General features: G+C 44.1%; 1 protein-coding gene across 2 annotated transcripts in view; it reads right to left on the bottom strand.

Moving 5' to 3' along the window:
• Window positions 1-21507, bottom strand: part of myo1ea (myosin IEa) — a 49141-nt gene that overhangs the window by 12701 nt on the left and 14933 nt on the right. For both annotated transcript variants that reach the window (XM_018739616.2, XM_018739617.2), the window contains exons 2-15: window positions 16988-17131; window positions 16129-16218; window positions 15624-15718; window positions 11043-11130; window positions 9535-9624; window positions 7728-7859; window positions 7062-7196; window positions 6477-6609; window positions 5002-5198; window positions 4738-4818; window positions 3086-3172; window positions 2742-2825; window positions 1709-1876; window positions 1439-1524 (exon numbers count right to left, since the gene is read on the bottom strand). In XM_018739616.2, coding sequence (XP_018595132.1) covers window positions 1439-1524; window positions 1709-1876; window positions 2742-2825; window positions 3086-3172; window positions 4738-4818; window positions 5002-5198; window positions 6477-6609; window positions 7062-7196; window positions 7728-7859; window positions 9535-9624; window positions 11043-11130; window positions 15624-15718; window positions 16129-16218; window positions 16988-17131 — 1610 coding nt within the window. The remainder of the gene's footprint in view (window positions 1-1438; window positions 1525-1708; window positions 1877-2741; window positions 2826-3085; window positions 3173-4737; window positions 4819-5001; window positions 5199-6476; window positions 6610-7061; window positions 7197-7727; window positions 7860-9534; window positions 9625-11042; window positions 11131-15623; window positions 15719-16128; window positions 16219-16987; window positions 17132-21507) is intronic.

Genomic DNA, 21507 nt, shown 5'->3' with positions numbered 1-21507 from the left:
TACCTTGTGATGGACTGGCATCCTATCCTGGGTGTGTTTCCCTCCCCTCCAGCCTTGTGCCTTGTGTTGCCGGGTTAGGCTCCGGCTTGGGACCAGTGGCTTCAGTCAATTTGTGTGTAGTTGTATTTATTTTTGAGGAAAAGAGAGCTAGAATAGCAATGTAAATCATGCGCCAAAGTGTTACCCAATGTGGCGACAGATGGTGATGTGAACAGTATGCACTGCCTTGAGCAGAAGGTCTTACGTTCATAGAAAAGGCATTTGCTTGTTTCATAACACACGCTTCCAATACTGAAAGGTTCATTGAAGTGTCAGTCATTCTGAGGCCTTTACATGCTATGAAGTAATTTGTGAAGAAAAGGTTAGCCATCCAAACATTACTTGATAAGTTTTTCAAAACAGTGGAGAAGGTGCTGAATGGGACAGAGAGATGGGGGCTGCTGTACTCCTCCCTTTATGGCTGAAAAACTCCGCTGTTGCCTCCTCTAGGCTGTGTACCCGCTCATTTAATGAGGGAATTCGTCTTAGGCCCAGGTTTCTGACATTTCCATGACATTTATTCATTTACCAGATATTTTTCTCCAACGCGACATCCAACACAGGGTAAATAAAAGTCATTTCACAGCAGGTTCTCAAAGTACAGGCACTTAGCAGAAGAGCACGGGCTTTGCCAGCATACATCCCACCAATAACTGCGTACAGAACTGATGAAGAGCATCTCGTCCAGTTTGTGACACACTGGATTTACAAACTGTTTGAGCAATAAACCCTGGTAAGTTGAGGGTTTCATATATATATAAATAGTGGATGAAGTGTTTTCTATTACAAAAACTATAAACAGTTCAACGATTTAAAGTTGAAAAAAGAAAAAAACAGCTTCAGAGAATACTAATACACAACGGGCAAGAACACCTAGTTAAAAAAAGCTCTTCGCCATGACATTTTGCTTTGTACAAGGGCACCGGACTGGACAATGCTGAACATCACATACAGATGGATGAGCAGTTGGCTCATAATGTGCAGCTGGCTGCCAGTTGTAGAAATGAACTTGACACAGCTGACACCCAGGACCTCATAAGAATGCATGTGTAAAACTGTGCACGTGTGCAAAAGTGTGCTTGTCAGTCTGAATGGGCTCCAAGGTTGACCCCCCAGCAGGATACACAAAGGAGCCACACAAAAAAGTCGGCAAGGCACAGATGGCCACCTGCACCCAGAGGAGGCCAGAGATTCAACAGGATCGGGGGCCATGGGACCCAGTTTTCAACGACTACATGGTATACAACCGACCAGTATAGGAGGGCAGCCAATGAGGAAGTGGAAGGACACGAAATAACCAACACAAGGGGCCTCATTGGTGCTGTGACACCTCGCCTGGGCCATGTCTGGCAGTGTGACGACAGATGTCTGGTATTTTTCCCAGTGTTGTGTCACCTACATGTCGCTGCTCTGCATCAGCTCAATGAGGTCTGTGAACAACACGTCCCTGTTCCTCTCGCAGAATCCGTCAGCGTCGTAAGATACCTGCGGAATCAAGGAAAACAGGCACCAGTGACTTGTGGACCTGTTTCATGGCTTCACTTGAGTGTCCAGGTGACTTTCACTATCCTTTATAAACTGCTGTCCCCAGGAACTGAATAAATCTGAGTCCAGGGACTGTGAGACAGAAAGAGACAGCACAACCAGAGCTGTGGATGAGCCAGTGTACCTTCCCAGCATAGTGGTGGATGATGAAGCCCTGGTTCCAACTGTTGAAGTGCTCATGGGTGTTGACCTGTACCCTCAGCTTCTGCAACAGCGTCTGATCCGCCCCCTCCCCCACTGCGTGCATCGTGGCACACACATCATCCAGGATGCTCATGATACCTGGAGGATTCTGGGAAAAAACAGAAAAGGAAATAATTTTGCAAGCATAAAACAGGTTTTACACAGGGTAACACTTGGGCATGAATTCTGATTCATTTGTACCTGCCCTGTTTTCATTCTATCAGGTTAAAGCAAATCTTCACAGTCATTACAAAAAATTCTTCAAAAAAATTCAGTTTTAAGTTGATCTTAAAAATTCCATTTAAATTCAGATTAGAATTTCAAATTCAAGTTATAGCATAATTCTCAAAGTAAATGTTTCAGTAAAGTGGCCCAAGTATCTTGCTAGAGTGGTGTACTAACAGCTGCCGAGTTAAGCAAGCGAGAAATTACAAAAAAATGTTGGCAGTGATTGTACTTTTCCAGTCCTTCATAGTATCAGACTCGTAACACTGTCCCTGTAGTATAGAGAACTTCACACACTAAGAGATTATGTCACAGTCCACAGCTGCCCCCTCACTGGCTCTGCAGCAGACGTAAATAAAACAATGTTGTTCCCACAGCTGGTGGGCACCGGCTGCGTCACAGGCCTCCCTCATCAGGGAGCGTTCTCGGCCACAGGAACCGGCACGGGCCTTTCCTTCGCCTCTGGCTGCAGCAGCTTATAAACCTCTCACAAACAAAACCCACACTGCAGAGGGAGCAACATGCTGGGAGCACAAGACACCCAAAACTGCTCTGTACATCCACTTACTCAACGGTCCCGCTCACATTCTGAATATGAAGGACTGGAGGTCTGGAACGTGGATTAGATGTGCTGGAGAGGTGTGTGACATTCTCGCAGTCATGAGAACAGAAGGGGAGATAGGTGTGTGCGCGCGTGTGTGACCTGGGGGACCGACTGAAGCAGAAGTATAGGAGGTGACGCTCCCTACCTTGCTCTCAATGAGATCACACACAATCTTGTTGTTGAAGTAATCAATGGGGGTCCACCGGATGCCCTCTTGCACATACTCTTCCTGAAGGAGGCAGAAAGCACATGGGCTGGGGCCTCTTTGGAGCACTGGTGCTGACCTTTCACCCCAAGTTTGGTAATACACACCCGTGCGCAGCACACATACAAATCGACTGACAGCACAATTTATAAGGAGCACTGGACACAAGCTTTATCTGGTAAAATACTTCTAACGTATTACTTGTTTCAAAAGCTAGTTTACAAAAATGAGAAATATTTTCAAAAACTAAGAGGAAAAAGTAACAGAAGAAAAAACATTTTTACCTGTTCAGCTTTCAGTGTCAGCTCAATAAAAATCTGTTGAAGCTTTTCATTCACAAAGTTGATGCAAAACTGTTCAAAGCCATTTTTCTACAAAGAAAGAAACACAGGATGTTCGCTATAGTTATCTGAGAGCATTTCAGCATCTAAATAGCCTTTAAAAAGGTCTTTGCACTTTCAGTCTCCACTACTATAAGAAAAGATGCACTGAATGCGTGAGAGGCTGTTATTGAGGACACTTGCCAAAGTACTGGTTGGATGCATGTGGTTTATCCTAGTACTATTTCTTTATAGACATGTTTCTCTGGGTAACAGAATCATGTGATAAAATTGGTCAGCCACCAAAAGGAAATTTACTTTCTCCTTAAACTCGCTGTGACCAAACAGAACTGCTTCTTCGGGTGTCTTCGGCATGGCTTCCAATATAGACTCATTTTGCATACTTGAATAATCACTGGGTGTACTTTCAAATAATAGTAATAATAGCCAAAGCATTTTTCTGCTGACAGGTTGAACGGGATTGCTCATGCTCATGAAATGTGTTCACTCAGGCGTGTGCTGTTGGGAATTTTTAAAAAGCCGTGGGGTGGGATTGTAGAGGCAACCTCCCATCTACCTGACAAAACTGGTTAACCTGCATTAGTGGAAAATGTTCTGTCATCATCTCACTGACCATACCAGGGATGAATCTTTCTTATATTGTGGGATACAATGGGAATAATTCTGAAAAGTTACCACAAGTGAGCCTTATTAGGAGCCTTATTGACTACTGTGGGAGGCAGGCCCTCCTTGCCTTCCTGATTAGTTACGCGTATGGTACAAACAATGAATATAAGACACATTTTGAGGAAATTATGAATGAACAAGTCCGGTCATTCATAGAGACGCAGAGCAGACCACAGTGGGTGTGCTGAGTCGACTTGATGCTGGGGGATAGACAGCCTCCAGTGTGTAAGTGATGAGCATTGAGACCGGTCATAGAGGAGCTCTGGGTTTGGAACCACCCTTAGCCACAAGAAATACCTACCTGCTTTCCATATTCTCCTTCATTTACAGAAAAGCCTTTTGGGTATTTGTTGATAAAACTTAAATTAATTTTCTTACATTTGTCACTGACGGTGAACAATGCACTTCAGCCATGCCTCAGTACTCAGAGAGAAACTGAACATCTGTAGTCAATAGGCAATGTTATTTTAAATGTAAAAAGATACTGTTTAAAAGGATAACGCCATTTTTAAGAATTCTTCTGTGGCTGTACATTACAAGGGGTAGTTATGTGATCGGTCAAAGCTATTTCATCCCCTTTAATCAAATGGGCCATTTAAAGATGTGGTTTAAATCTCAGCTCTGCTTAACAAGAGTCAGATTATTGGATTAAGGTAGATACACTTTAGCCTTAATGAGCTAATCAGGAAATGGGCATTAGTCTTAGCTATTTGAAAAATTTGTTCAAGCTTCTTTTCTTAATTAGTAGGAACCATGAAGCATGTGTAAATTCTGTCCCTGTTCTCTGCATGCGTACAGCGCTATATTAACCAAGAACTAAAGATGCAGTTATGAGGCAGTAGAGTCCAGCCTTCTAGAAAGTGCTTTCTTTTTTACCCTTGAAGAAAGGTGAACTTACATGAATAGTTTTTGAATATAAAAGTGCTCACCTGAAAGATTTCAAATCCGTAGATATCCAACACTCCAATGTTCAGCTCCTGATGGTCCTTCACCATGGCCTTATTAATGGACTGATAAAAGAAAGTGATTAGTTTAAAGTTAAGGTGAAAAAAGAGCAGACAATGTTTCATGAGCTCCAATTCAAAGAGAACAAATATTATACTATACTGTGCTCCTGAACAATTCAGGCAGCGGTCAACCAGCAGTAGGGTGGCTACGTCCTAAAGCTTAAGTGTCAGTCATCTATAGCTTACCTCCACCAGAAAGTCGAAAACGCGGGCATGCAGAGCCTTGGAAAGGGCATCCCGGGTGTAACAGGCCTGTTCCACGTTCAGGGTCACGTCAATGGATTCGGATTTGCCACCCCACTTGCTGTCCATCTTACGGCTGGTCAGCTTCTCCTTGAGTCCTGTCTGGTCTATGCCCAACAGGAAGGATGGGAAGGCCAGGACTGTGGGATGAACAAGAATGGAGTTGTGACAACGTGACAGGATAGAGGTACTTAGAGGCAGGTTGCATATCATCCCAGGAGCTCAACATATGGAGAGTCTGTAGCTCTATTATGACATGCAGATGTTTTACAAACATGCTTCAAGCACAATACACAAAAACAAGGACAAAGATATCCTGAACACTAACAAACAATTCTGTGAAATTTTAGGGCACTCTTAACAAAACCCTACGTTTAAGAGCTCCTAAAGTAAATGTCTCAAAATGCCAGCTACTCGCTGCAAGCAGGTCTTTTCTCAGCCCCCGGGGACCCACTCCCTGTCTTATTAGAGTGAGTCACTTCCACCCAGAAGGAAGCAGAGGACATCTGGGGGCATGATCCAGCTCAAACAGCACCAACTTGGTAGAAGTGGGTGTGGTCGATGATCACTGTGGGTATGAGGAGAACGTGTCCCACATACACACACAGAGATACCACCCAAAAAGAAACACACAATCTGACCTTACTCTCTGCAAGTGGCTGAATGTACAAATTCGCAGTCTATAATTCTCTGTATTTGTAGTATTTTAAGTCAAGGATAAGTAGATTCTAGGAGTCCCAAATGTCACAAGTAAAAATTTCTGCAGGTTTTAACTGCATGTGTGGTTTTATATTTATACCATATGTCTTTTGTACAGCTGGAGGTTGTGAATAAGAAGATGTATTTTGGGGGCTTACCTTCGTAATACTGGGGTATGAGTGTATAGATATTTATAGTTCTGAGCATATAATAGGGATACCATATTATGTAAGTCCTGCAAAGTCAAGAACACACAAGGGATGGAACGGTAGATTTTGGTGGAATTCAGAGCTACAAGGTGGGTGGGACAGAGGCGCAGAGGAAGGGAGGAGACTGGCACAGGAAATACTGAATTTCTCTTCATGTAATTGTAGATGGTGATGCAATGCCGTAAGACTTCAAAATGGGGTGGTCAGCACAAGCAGCCCTTTGGGTTGAGCCCTCCATAGACCTAGGGAGGCCTTGGCTATAAAACTAATAACATGTTTCTAACAACAACAGCTGGCTTACTTTTCAAACTCTGCTATATCCTTTTATGTATTGTTCAACGCTCCGTATCTCTCTGCTGAGAAAAGAACTACATAAAAAACTGACAAATTAAACTGAATTAAAAATTCTGTAGTTCCGAGTCACTGCAATAAACTGCAGAACAGGCTGTTGTGGTGTTCTGCTTTACAGCATGAACAGGCATGAAGAAGACGTTTTGCTGGAGTACATACACTCCTCATTCTCCACAGCTGCGTAGTTGCCCGCCTCCTTGAACTGGATGTTGCCCATGTGGAGCACCCCCGCCACGATCTGCAGGACCAGCGTGCGCTCCTCCGGGCTGATCCCGATCACATTCATGGCGTGCTAAGTGAGAAAGTGCACCTCAGTGTCACCGTGGTATCGGCCAACAAGTCAAAACCTCCAGACAAAAACAAGTCACCGTGGCTCAAAGGAATGGGACGAAAAGGAAAGAGAGTGAGTGAGAGATACAAAGGAAAATTGTTCAATCTTTGGCTCAAAATTGTCCTAGTGTGGTTTTGGATTACAGGAAATCCTTCATGAGTCAGCAATTTTCTCTTATGTTACTGTTTTAGATCTTTCTACAATGCGGTCGGTATTTTTACATTTTCTAAACTGTATAATACTGATTGTTTCGGGTCTCAGTGTTTTTACTAATATTATTTCTTTTTGAGTCTTATGGCCAGTCTTGACTCTTCAAGTGTATTTGTTACCATTATATTTCATATTACATACTCTGGGACAGACACATATAAAGAAATATAATTAATTTAACAGCACTTCAGAGAGTGTCTTACGATTGTCTCATGGAAATCACTCCTGTCGTTGATGTCGTCCACTTTGTATGAGCCGGACTGGTTGAGGTAACTGTAGTAGTCTAAGCTGGTGATTCCGAGGCTGCTTTTCTGCTCTTCGCTGGCTCCTTCGATCAGCTGTTGATGTCAAAAAGAGAGCATCACTCAGGAGGCCACTTAAGACCCAAGGCCTTTCAAAGTGCCTTTTAGAGGAATCTAACTGCCCACTGCTCTTAGAAATCCACAGTGGAAGAGAAACCCTTGACTCCGAAGAGGCTTGGCCATTTATTCAGTGTCTTGGTCAATACCATAACAATCAAATTCACTTTAATTACTTCTATTTCCAAAGCATTAGTGCACTCTATGCACTTGGCCACTGACAGGAAGCAGTATGATGGAAGAGTACAACCAGCCTCACTTTCCTGACTTCACAAGTGGCACACTTATCGGGAACAACGCGACCTGCTTACAGCATCCAAATGGCATGCCTTGCCCACCCTTAGTGTCCCAGCTAAATCTGGGCCACATTTGATGAAAATACGGCCCACTTTCCCACTAGTTTCCTCACAAAACACAAATGCACAGAGTCACACGAGCACAATCACACAGAAAAAACACAAATGCAAAGGGAAGAAGGCTGGTGTGAACCCTTCACCCTGGCCCCCCCACCTGGTAGAATATGTGAAAGCTTCTTTCTCCAGGATTCCTCATGACAACTCGAGACTTTTCCAGAAGGAAGTTGGAGATTTTCCCTCCATCTGGCTCCCCGCCTGAACTGAACTGGATCTCAAAGTACTTCCCCTGCAGGATGAGACCAGCACTTTACTGCAGGAGACAGAGGCAATATAAGCTGGAAAGCAGACACTGAAAATAACACACACATACACACATACACATACACATACACACACACACACACACACACACCATCTGAACTGCTCGTCCCATACGGGGTCACGGGGAGCCGGAGCCTAACCCGGCAACACAGGGCGTAAGGCTGGAGGGGGAGGGGACACACCCAGGACAGGACGCCAGTCCATCACAAGGCACCCCAAGCGAGACTCGAACCCCAGACCCACCAGAGAACAGGACGAGGTCCAACCCACTGCAGCACTGCACCCCCCCCACCGAAAATAAAAAGAAAATAAAAACAATACTGCCCAATCAGTGGTTGAGTCAGACACCCGCATTTATTCACCAGGCTGCTGAAAGTATAGCCTGGACTGCAGAGTTATATTTGTTTCATCTATACCACAGCATCACACTGCTCTTTCCCTCAGTCTCACAAGAGACAAGGTGTAACTCACACACACACACACACACACACACACACACACACACACACACACACACACACACACACACACACAGTGGCTGAAACCACTTGTCCCGAGTGGGGTCGCAGCAAGCTGGAGCCTAACCTGGCAAACACAGGGTGCAGGGCTGGAGGGGGAGGGGACACACCCAGGATGGGATGCTTGGTACCCCAAGCAGGACTCAAACCCCAGACCCACCAGAGAGAAAGACCTGGCCAAGTCTGCTGTGCCACCACACCCCCCCCAAGGTGTAACTAAGACTTTCTAATAGAAACCTAATACAAAATGGTCAGAAACACAATAGCCCAGGGCATCCCTTGTTTCTTCTTAAAATTGTTCATCCCTCTCAGTGTTATTCATATCACCCAGAAAAACCTTCATGATGATATTATGTCCATCCAATACTAATAAATGTTTGTTCAGTGCAGGATCGTAGTGGTCTGGAGCCTATCCCAGAAGCAGAGGATGTGAGGCAGGGTACATCCTAGACAGGACTGCAGTCAGTCACCCCCCTCTCATTTACTCACACACTCATTAAGAGCAAATGAGAGTCCCCAGTTCATCCAAAACATGTCTTTGGGTGAAAACCCATATGAACACAGGGATAACATGAAAACGTGACAAAGACATTGCTGAATTTCAACCCACACCCTAAGAGATATCTGGTACCAGTGTAACCCACTGCACCACTGTGCTGCCCTTATGGTTGTATCACCAGCACAGTGAGTCCCTGATACCATATGGTCCAAAAGACCTAATCACCGCATGGTCCGAGAGACCTAATCACCAAGTGGCCTGAGAGACAGAACTACTGTGTGGTCCAAGTGTCCTGCTGCATCCGCTGTGGAGTCAGAGCCTGTTCTTACCTCTCCACAGACCTGGCCTGACAGGCCATATTTGATGCCAACAGCCCAGCCAGCGGGAGGCAGGGCGGCAAAAAGAGAATGCACAGAAAAACACAGAACACACTGTAATTCATAAAACAGTTCTTTTCCCTTCCCCTCAGTCACCCTATTTCAACTACATGCCCGCTGGCATGACACAGCCTTGGGCTGGAAATGGAGAGTTTTCAATATCAGTGAAAAAGGCAGAAAAGAGGACAGGCCAACAAAAAACAGCATTCTATGATGAAGATGAAAAGGGAAAGACAGAGGCCTTACAAAACGGCTGGAGTTGTTGTTCCTCACGGTCTTTGCATTTCCAAATGCTTCAAGGAGAGGATTGGATTGTAGGATGATGTCTTTCACGTGCTGGGAAGGGGGGGACAGCATGTGAGAATTTCACAGTCACGCACATTTAGACACATTTGCACACCGACACACACACAAAGGATTTCTGGAGTGCTTCACCCGCTGCACACATCTGGGGCCATGATGTTGTATATAACACAGATATAATCATTTATCCTTCATTGTATAAAGAAACAGCATCAGCACTTTTGAACATCCTTTGCATTCTTGAACCCCTTTATAAAAACATCAGTGGCATGCACTGTGCTGTTATTTACAGCTTTTTCTCCTGAACAAACACAAACACGTAAGACCAGAACCAAAAGCATAACAATTGAAGGATTCTCTGTCAGTCTTCTAAGACTGAAACCCTAATAAATCATATACATAATGATATGAAAGGTCAATTAACATGGTTCAAATTACCATGAATAGTAATATGATGACTGGGCTCATTTGCATACAATTGAAAGGGACCAATTGGTCAGGGACTGGGGAATGGAAAGCTGCCATGTGACAGAGGTTCTGCTACCTCACAAAGGAGATGGGAGATGACAAGTAATGAAGCAACAACTAGATGACTGGAAAACATGTGACACTGAGACAATGAGACAGGCTTCTGGGGTGAGGGGCCATGGGGGGGGGGGATGTGGCTGGAGCTCTAGCACAATAGCCAGCCTTGTTACATAGGACAATGGAACAAAATCAAAGGGCAGTTCCTTCAGATAAAGACAAAGGCTCCTGCACACATAACTTGCGAGTTTCAAAGGTAAGCATGTTAACATATCTGCCATGTCGCAAATAGTTTGTCACACATTAAACATTAAATCTGATGTCGCCCCTGTGACACTGAAGAGACAAAAAGGTAATTTTTCAGGAAATGAAACACAGGCAGTGAAATTACTAAATTCCTCCATCTTTACGAAACTGGTCAAATGATCCCGTTTATCTTAAAGACCTTGATACTGCGTAAGATCTGTCCTTCAGCACAAGTAGAGGGCATTCGGTGGCCACCAGGGCCAGACGACTCAGGGATGGGACATCTGGTGGGCAGTGCATGGAGCAGATGGCCTTTTGCAAGTGGGGGGCTGATGGGGCGATAATGGGGGATTTCTAGGAGGGATAAGGACATGTGGAGGGGAGGGCTTTAAGGGCCAGAACAGTGGGGATCTGACATATGACACCGACAGGAGAGGCAAAGATGTGGCAGTAGGTTGCCGTGGAATCCCATTCCCACTGATGGCATGTAAACATTGCATAATCACCACACATATGGCACACATCTTTACATACCGTTTCCATATAATTCCATTTTCCTGCAGCGCTGACCACTGTTTAAGGCTATCAGGTAACGTCATTGTGATATTTTGTCTTTTGTATACCATGCTCTCTGAAGCAGTCCAATAACTCTTGGCCATAGGACCCACTGGAGGACATACCTGGACCCTGGGCCCCCCGCCAGATACTCTGGAGATGTAGCTCATGATGTATTTGGCTGCCACTGTCTTCCCAGCACCACTCTCTCCACTGAGGGAAAGCAGAGAAGGAAAAACTTGATCAAAACCAAAGCTTTATGTGTTATCATACACACAACAGGCTTCTGATAACATCGAGCAGAAAATTGAACTTGAACCACTTTGAACGTGTATCTTACAAGACAAGTTCATCAAGACAAATATAATGGTAATCTAGCATTTCTTCACACCATAGTCAACATATACCAGTTGTTTCAAGTGATGGCTGCTAGACTTGAGCAAGTTCCCACTAATTATAATCTTGATCTCAACACTTTGGGTTCTTCCCCTGCTTACAAGAAGAAAAAGGCTACGTAAGTCAGAAGAAACAGACAGCTCTCAGCAAGGGCTTGGGTGCTCAAAACCCCCTGGTTTATGTAAATTATGGAAGAGTTGGGAGAGCAAACAGAAGTTTAAGAAATTAATCTTACTTTTTGGGATGGATGTGTTTTCACGCGAAGGTTTCATCAGTGACACTACAGGTTCATGTAACATTTCTTTTGCTAAATTTTCACTGTTGATGGACTAAAAAACAAGGTTTTGGTGCTCAGAGGTCCCAGATGGAAAGAGATGATTTGTACCTTTACATGTCAAATAAAGCCTGTCTCTCATCTGATGACATGGCTTCATTAAAATTCTCAAATGAAGCATCTCATAACTGAGCAGTACACACCTCAAGCCCCCCCAAGGCAAAGTCTCGGCTTTCTAGGGGCACTGAGAGCGGAGGAACAAAACGGTCTCATGACAAGACCGCCAGCAGAGGGAATGGTGTTGAAGGCATCCTAAATTAACTTGTGACACTGTCTGCCATCTAGCCATCCTCTTAAAACTCTGGGACTTTGAGGTCAGGCACAATGGCAACATGGACCCTGTCGTTTCTGTGTAACTTGGTCCTGTTGCATCACATCCCCCTCCTCCCTACCCTCCCACAACCCTCTTGCCTGCTCCTTATATTTGGCAAGATCACTCTCATTTAGACTTCTGCGGTCTGGCTGCACATAACAGCAGAGTTTCATTTTATGTCATTTTTCAATAGTAGTTGTGTCGATGGCTTCTCAAAAAAAAAAAAAAAAAAAAAAAAATCACAGCTGTAGGGCATTAAATTCGGTCTGTGCAAGGCACCAATGTCATTATTTATAAAACAGAAACCCCCCGCAGGCTTATTTGTTTTCATTTCTTTTTTTACTTTCATTAAAGTTGATTCCAAAGGATTTGCTACTGTTTACATTCAAGCCAACCCGTTAGACAGTAATTAAATGCCTTCGCAATTACAGTGCAGACATAACACTACTGTACCAAGTACAAAACACAGAGCACATATAAACCGGTGTTCCACTGAGTGGTGTCCACCCTCCATGTAGCTGCTTTCAACCCCAAAAACCCTCATGTTTTAGTGTTCATTCAGTTCACTGTTCTGCCTTGTAAGGGTTGTAGTTCAACTTTAATAGGTCCTATTTTTACCCAGCAATGGCGTGTTTCCTATTGTATATTGTAATTACAGGGGAAGTCGGATGCTAAGCACATTGTTGACTTCCTGTCAGATTTATTGGCCAAACATGGTCAGGGCAAGAGGGGCAAATCTGCAGTGTGTTCTCTCTCACACAGGGCTGAATCAGAGCCCTCAGTTATTCATGCAAAATCCATAAGATCCGATTGCCTGCACACCGGACTGAATTTACAAGTTCAGTAAATCCACTACTTAGTGGCACAGCAGGCAGCCTCACAGCTCTTGGGCTATGGGTTCAAACCTGAGTCAGTTTATGTGGAGTTGGCATGTTAACCCCGTTTGTGGGTTTTCTCCAACAGCCTGAAGACACATGTTTCAGGTAGACCGATGACTGTAAACTGCCTTTTGTGTGTATGACTGAATGACGGTGTGTGATTGCCCTGCAATGGACTGGCATCTCATCCAGGGTGTACCCTTGACTCATATCCTATGCTTCAGTAATGGGTTTTGCATTACTGCAACCCTGCATTAGATAAGATTGAAAATGGGTTAATTCATGAGTATTCAGCTATTTATAAGAGGAAAGCCCATATGCTGTGCCACTGAAATGTACTGTCAGGTGTATTAAATAATTTGCTTATTCACTGCTAAAAGCAGTGATATTGCCCTTATCCGGACCTGTTGCTGGGTTAAAATTTCTATGTCCATATATGGTTTTTTGAAAGGAATGCAGCACAGACAGTTTTTAGTTTAGACTAACAATGTCCTCAGTCCAGCAAGGCATGCATGATCCCAGATGGCCGACTCGGAGTTGATTAGGTGCTGTTAGATCTGACACAGTATCTTTCTTTCGCCATCATCACACTGCATAAGCTCATTTCCTCCATTAAAAGGAAATGCTCATGCTTAAATGGAAAACGTTTCCCCCTGCCATTGTTCCCAAAAACATCAACATCACCTTTCACAATGCTGCTTTTTATGAACAGGGAGAGAAGAAATAACAAGAGAAACACAGATCTGCACTAAGTGTACAATTAATAAGGGACAGATACGACAGAAAAAAATAAGGTGGGTAGCAGGATAGGAAGAAAAATACAAATATGCACATGGGACTGCAGTTTCGATTACTGTATTGTCGGCCCAAACTGGAGAAATACAAAGAGATTAAGCACTCTCTGGGCAATAAAGAAATGTAGGGAAAAAACTGCAAATAAATTCTCACTCACTGACGAAGCTGACATGGTGTCTCAGAGCACCTGGGCTGCGCCATTCAACACTAGATCAATTCCTGCTCAGTCCATGTGGAGTTTGCATTTTCTCACCGTATTTGCATGAGTTTCCCCTCAAAGATGTGTTTCAGGTGAACTGAATACACATATTTAGCAGGAAAGCTGGCAGCATTGTGATTAAAACTGCTACCTTTGGATCCAAAGGCCATAGGTTCAAATCCCACCTCCTGTTCTAGTGCCCTTGAGCAATGTACTGACCCTGAAGTAGTCCACTAAAATTTCCCAGCTGTATAAATAGGTAAGTAGCTTAACAGTACAAGTCTTTTTTTGGAGAAAAGGATCAGCTCTATGAATACATGTGACTCTAAATGTAAATTGTTGATAGGGTGTGTACGTATGTTATGTTGCTCTGATATAGAAATGAGTGAACCACTGTAAGCAGTTTAGTGCAGTGTAACAGTGTAAAGCACCTTGGATAAAATGTCAGCTAGTACTAATCCAAAAATCACTATAATTTGCTTTGGAGAAAAGCTTCTGTTAAATAAATAAATGTATATATCTTGAGCTGCTTGGGTGTTGAGAGGAGGTGGCACGTGAAATCCAAACTTGGTCCTTATAAATGTGAAGAAATGCTTCATAAATTTAAGTAAGGGTGTCAAATGAAACACCCTAGAAAGCCAGATTCTCTAAACTTGAATGGGCGTATCTCAAGGTCACTGTATTTCAAGGGTTTTTCAAAGTGTTCCTCACAACCTGTATCCTGCTCCTCAGAAAAAGAGGCGAGCAACACTCTAGAAGGCACAGTCAACACTTTACCCAACTATCTCAAATCACTCATTTCATGGTAAATTATATGTTTTTTTTATGACCGGTAAAAAGGTCTCATCACAGTGTGATGCTGACCACAGTGCCTGGACAGCAATTTCATGGGTTGCTTTGTTTGCTAATCTGGTTCATCCTTTCATGTGGGAAAACTGTACTGCCAGCTGCTTGCTCACTCCACAAATAACAAGAGAAAAAGTGCTGAAACAGGAGCTGTAGGCCCAGACGTATAAACTACAGTACCCAGCCGTGGCTGCGGTGGCCTCCCATGACACAGAGCCCAAATCAAGCAATCTAGGAGCTCAGTGGAGGAACACCTGGATCAGAGGTGATGATCTAGAAAACCTGTTCTGTTGGCTGCCAGTGCACCTATGCAATAGACAAGCAGACAGACCAGTACTCAGGGTTAGTCTGCTGATCTGGGCAGCTGAGAGCCTTTGTCTGGTGAAAGCATCTCTTGCCATGTCACGAAGCAGCTTGGAGCTCCCAGTGAAGTGTACCGAGAGGTGGATCATAAGCACAAAGCCGGTCTGTGGAAGCAACATGCAGGTGCACTTCCTGTTTTCTGGATGTAGGAAAAGCAGCTGTAAACAGCGTAGCCTTCTTTTTTCCCCTCATCATTCTTCAGCCAAACATCCTGGCTGCAGCAGGACCCACTGAGCTTCTTGAGCAAACACTGACGCATGCATTATTGTACAGCAACGCATTAGTGCACATCAGAGTTTAATGGGGCTGTTCCATCTCATGGTTTTCAGATGTATGCAAACAATGCCAATAAAGAATACGACCATGTTTTAAAGTTGTTCTTAAATGCGGAGCACAAAGCATCAGGTGATGGAACCTGTTTGACTAGTTCCCTTCAATTTCATCAGGCCAAACGCATGCTGCCTGCGTTGCTCTGGCGATAGAGATCTGGTGGCTCCAGCAACTGAGGACATTCCATGCATGCCAAATAAGGGCTGTGGACATGCTGTTCACACCTCCTGGGCCACCAGCAGTCCTCCCTACCTGATGATAACACACTGGTTCTCGCGGTCAATCATCATGTTGCGATACATGTTGTCCGCCAGCGCGTAGATGTGCGGTGGGTTCTCATACTGGGCCTGGGGTTAGATCAAAACAAAAACAATGAGTTCTTCAACAATAATTACATTAATTTTTAATAAAGGGGCAGCTGGTCGCTCTGCAGTTAAGGACAGAGCATAAGAATGAGGGCTGCTTGTCCCAGGTGTGACCTTTGCCTTAGTACCTTCAGGCAAAGTTTTGAGTTGTTCTACGATAGTGTCCTTTTTATGTATTACTCCTATAAACATATAGTTATTGTATATTTCTTTTCAATCTGTCTCAATATAGCCTTACGATGAATTAGAGTATAGTGTTTAATCTGTTATGTTCTCTTGTCTGGTAAGTCCATCTTGAATGGGAGAGGTCAAGGTAGGAGATGCAAGTCATAGGTGTGGTGGAAAAGAAAGAGCTGAGTCCTTGTGTGGGATCCTTAGAGTCTGATACTCACCGCACCCTGGTACAGTTCCACCTCTTTGTCCCCAAAGTACGGCATCTGTTTGAAGGGGTTGACAGAAATGAGCACAGGACCAATATATGTCTTCACAGGGAGTAGGGTTAAGGTAACATCTTTCAATAAACATTTAATCTTATAACAATGGCAGAGAACACATCCGTCCCCTTTTCACTTTTTATTAGTTTTACACATTCTGTACATATTTACGAGCATTTCTTTGCTCTCTCCTGTAGCAGGATTAGCAACAGGACCAAATGCCCGATAATAGCGCAATGACATCAGTGTGCTGTCCACCGCAGACTTGCGATTGGCTGAGTGCGTTCAGCATGAGCATAACAAATAATTCAGCTAATCGCTGTCACTGTGGTGCCTCAGTGTGTCCTTGTTGTGCACAGAACTAGAGAGACGGAGAGTCCCTGAAAACCCGATCCAGCAGAAACAAATAAAGCAAGTATTCACCACATGGCACTCGAATCCAGCATGGCACTGGCTATCACATTCTGTTGTTGTTGTTGCTACTGCTGCTATTTTGACCACAGTCAGGGGATTGATTCAGGGCTTGAAATGGCCTGCAGCAGTTCATTTCAACAGTACTGAATGATAAACCCAACCACTGAGATGTTTTAAAGACTCAGCAGCCAGTGCTTTCTGCATACAACAATAAAGCGGCAGGATAATTCCATGCAGTCAAGTATAACATAGTCTACTGTATAAAGTGGCTTTACGTCCGTATGCTCCATGTGTCCATTCAGGGCTGGTACAAATAACACTAAGATCTGGGTCTTGTAAGAAGCCCACTGAGCACTGTGTCACTTCCACATTTTCCCCATTTCCCAGGCAGTGCCAAGGATACGAAGATGTAGTCGTCCATGTATCTCTTCTTGAGGTTCTCCACGATGGCGTCCTCGTTGATTTTGGTCAGGAGGACCATGTCGTCCACACCACTTTGCTTGACATTGTGACTCTGCCAGTGGTAGCGAAACTGCCCCTTGCTCCCCTGAAAGCACACACACAAGCCATTGAATGTCACACTGCATTCCCCGCACCACCAAAGCTGTATACTGTAGAACTGTAGAAAGAAAACTGCTGTCACTGTCACCACCTGAAAATTAGTACTAAGTTCCACTTAATTTTAAGCAATGAAATCAGTCCCACACATCGGAAACTGTGAGGGATACTCTATTTTCATGGCAGTCTCATAGTCTATGAAAATACTAACAAGTTATGTATATACTGTGGAGCTGGCAGGCATGAGCAGCAAATGCAGGAAAAGTGGTCATCCACAAATGCAGAAAAAAATTTTTATTTATGGGGCAACTACTTTAAAATGACAAGAAAATGGAATACTTCAGTCTCTTTACATTAACTATATGTAAATTAACTATATGTGGTGAAAATTTTAGTTGAATACGTAGACTGGTCACTAAGCTCAGGGACCTCGGTCTAAATGCCCCCCTCTGTGACTGGGTCCTGGACTTCCTCTCGGGCAGACCCCAGGTCGTGAGAGTGGGCCAGGCCACATCCAATATCATCACTATGAGTACAGGAGTGCCACAGTGTCCAGTGTTTCGAGTCCTCTGCTTTACTCTCTCTACACATATGACTGCGTGTCCTCCCATAGCACCACTTCCATAGTCAAGTTTACTGATGATACAATGGTGTTGGGGCTCATCTCCAACAACGAGGCAGCCTACCTTGAGGAAGTGGAGAAATTGACATCATGGTGCCAGTTGAACTGTCTCTCCCTGAATATCAGCAAAACTACGGAGCTGATTGTCGACTTCAGGAGGAGGCAGCAGCGAACCTACACCCCACTCAAGATCAGCGGGACACCAGTAGCGAGAGTAAGCAGTTTCAAATGCCTCAGAGTGCAGATATCCGAGGATCTGACCTGGACTCATCACACTCAAGCACAGGTTAAAAAAAAAGCCAGGCAACGGCTGTACCACCGGAGACAGCTAAGGAAATTCAGGATCTCCCCAGTGATCCTGAAAGCTTTCTATATCAGGGCTATAGAGAGTATATTGACTCAGTGCATCTCGGTGTGGTATACGGGAACTACTCATCCCAAGACCGCAAAGCCTTGCGGAGAGTGGTGCGCTTAGCTGAGCGCATCTCTGGGACTGCTCTTCCCCTGCTGCATGACATCTACACCTGGAGATGCAGAGCGAGGGGCTGATAAGATTCTTAATGACTCCAACCACCCTGCTAATTCACTTTTCTGCCTGCTGCAATGTGGCAGACGCTATCGTAGTTTGATGGCCAGAACTAAGAGGCTCAAGAGGAGCTTCTTCCCTCAGGCCATCAGACTCCTCAACATGGACACATCCCGTACTTTAAGGACTCCGGTGGCATAATGTTATTCATTCATCAGTGCTGCACACTGCACTTTATCATTGCATATTGCATATTCAATACCTGCACATTTTTTTGTTCCCTAAATCTCAGTTTTAGCTTTTTACATTTTAGCTTTAATTCAGTTCCCTGTATATTTTCTTAATTTAACTTTAATTATATTCTCTTGTCTTTTTAAAATATTTTTTCTCTTTTAATATATTGTCTTGTTTGCACAGTCTACAGAGCTGCCTAGATTAACATTTCACTACAGGTTGTATGTGTGTATAACTGTGTACGTGACAAATAAAATCTTGAAATCTTGAAGTTAGATACATTCACTATATAATTTTCAACACAATGTCATAGAGCAATAATACATGCAGCATGAGTACAAATTAACTCCAATTTCTCCATTCAATCCATTTAAGTGAGCATTTTCTTTACTGGAAGTAAACTGGGAGCTATACCAATATATTGTGCCATTATATGTATTCTCTCTTTTTTACACAGTCCTTTCTCTATCTGTGAAGGCCAATCTGTTCTTGTAGATCATAATTCTTTATTTATTCATTTGTTCATTTTGTTGTGAGTCATTCTGTACAAGGTCAAAGTTCTTGCTAATCATTTCCTAGTGCTGCTTTTATCACTTCTCTAGTCCTGCCACTTCTCTCTTTGTCTCTCTGCCCCACTCACTTCCAGCTCATTTCTGCCGAGTGTGCGTCTCCAGAAGTGCTGAGGTCATTTGTCATGAGTTCTATATCTGTGTTGCCCGGCTACAGCTGGACAGGACCACGATGAGCAGCAGCGAGGGGTCCGAGGGCAAAATCCTGGAGCCAGCCTGACCGCACAATCCAGCTCCACTCCATTCCACTCCATTCCACTCCACTCCACAACCGCTCACCACCCCTCCATCCCTCTCTGGGGAAGGAGATAAAGGAGCTGGATGGATATCACATGCTACTAAAGACTGGCCGGCACAAACCTTTGCCCTTGAAACTGTAAGTATCACAGCGGTGATGCAGACTCATGATCATTTCCTCTGCCTGGGGTCCACGAGCGAGCGGAGGGCTCACTGCATTTCTCTTCTCGTAACCTGACTCTCTTTTTTCCATGTTCTCAGAATGCTTTGATGGTACTTATGGGAAGTGATTCACACAAAAACATTGAAACTGCACCAAAATTCAAAACATAACCAAGTCACTTTTTCAGCAGCAAGCAAAAAGCACTGCCATCGACTTAGTCAAATCACCTTACTATGGCAAAACCCCGAAACCACAGCAGCAGGAATGGCAACTGATGTTAAAAGTGCCTGAAGAACCAAGCACATGAATGGGTATATTTCATCACTGCATTAAAACAAACAAGGTGGCACAGCAGGTAGTGCTACTGCCTCAAAGTTCCTGGTTGGTTTGGGTGTAGGTCTGAATCCAGCTCAGTCTGTGTAGAGTTTGCTTGTTCTCCCTCTCCTCTATTTGTGTGGGTTTGTTCTTGGTGCTCAGGTTTCCTCTCATAGACCTATTTCAGTAAGTGGTAACTCTATTTCCCATAATGTGTAAGCAAGTGTATGTGGTTGGCCTGCAATGGACTGGCATCCTGTCCAGGGTAAACCCTCCGAGACTTGTGCCCTGTACTTCCAGGATATACTCTGGACCATCATGACCCTGACTTGGACAAGTGGTTAAGGAAAGTGAGTGAATAAAATAAACAACTTTCACTTTACAGTGCCAGGATCATTTTTCTGTGTGTTATGACAGTAACTTTGCAGTAGGTATTTCACCAGTGGGTACAACCTACATCACTGACTACTCATTATTATGAATTCACTTTAGTTTGTAGAAAGGAACCAGAACACCCAGAGGAAACCCACGTAAACACCAGGGTAACATGCTACATCTACTGTGCCACCATGCTGCTTCCGACATCCTTGGTCTACTATAATTCATATGTACTACTCTTATTCTGGAGATGTTTATGTAGACAGTGGTAGCAATGTTATGCCGCAGAACACACTGCTATTCTTTCGTGAACACTGTTTTTCTACTGCATGCTACTAACCAGCACCTGCCTGAGATAACTACCTGTGAGGCTATGATGTTGTTTTTTCTTTTGTCTGCTAACTCGATGAGCAGTGCCATACAAGTGCTGTAGGCTCATTTTGCTCATCTGAATGCATGCTAGTCATCCTCAGAGAAGGAAAGGCAGTTATTGATCAGCAAGTGGCTCATTGTGTGACACTGACCCCAAAGACATCATGCGATGGGCTCAGGCATTTTCATAGACAGATGACGAAGAGAGAGCTTAGTCAGCAAGGGACAAGCACCAACAAAACCCTGACCATCGCTATGTCCAGCATATGCTCCAGTGAACAGTGACAGGAAAAGAGGAAATGGCCCGAACAGATTACTTTATTTTTAAATTTCTTAAAGAAATGATTCAGTGTGAGCATCACCCATGATTCAGACCAAGCCGACAACGTAACTCACAACGTGACCCAATATATTCACTACATAAGTTAGGAAAGTTTTAAAACCCTGGAAAATTGTCAGTGTCAGCGCAGCTATTCTTCTTGGGTGTGCATTCCTATAAAATTAGCCTTATTGGCTGAATTGGTCAAAAATTTCTTCCCCGTTTTGGCATTTTTGTGTTTCTGATTCTCATTCTGATATTCTCTTCTGTGAGAATTGGTTCCCTTCTGGAGGCAAATGGCCTTTGCTTCTATGCAGCAAAGTAAATTAAAGAACAGAAGAAAAGACACACACACACAGACTGAGTCCCAAGCAGGGTGCGGAGAGCTGGAGCCTAACCCAGCAACACAGGGCGCAAGGCTGGAGGGGGAGGGACACACCCAGGGTGGCATCGCAAGGCACCCCAGACTCACCGGGGAGGAGGACCCAGCCAAACCCGCTGCACCACTGCATCCCCCAGGAGAAAAGATTACCTGCCAAAAGGGACCACGTCATACCTACAAGCTCTCAACAGCACTCCTATTTTCTGGTAGCCATCTCACCATTCAGTGTCCTACTGAAAAAGAGCTGA

This window comes from Scleropages formosus, chromosome 11 (genome assembly GCF_900964775.1).
Source record: "Scleropages formosus chromosome 11, fSclFor1.1, whole genome shotgun sequence".
Lineage (NCBI taxonomy): Eukaryota > Metazoa > Chordata > Actinopteri > Osteoglossiformes > Osteoglossidae > Scleropages > Scleropages formosus.
Note: the sequence above shows the minus strand (reverse complement) of the source record. Positions and strands in the feature narration are given on the sequence as shown.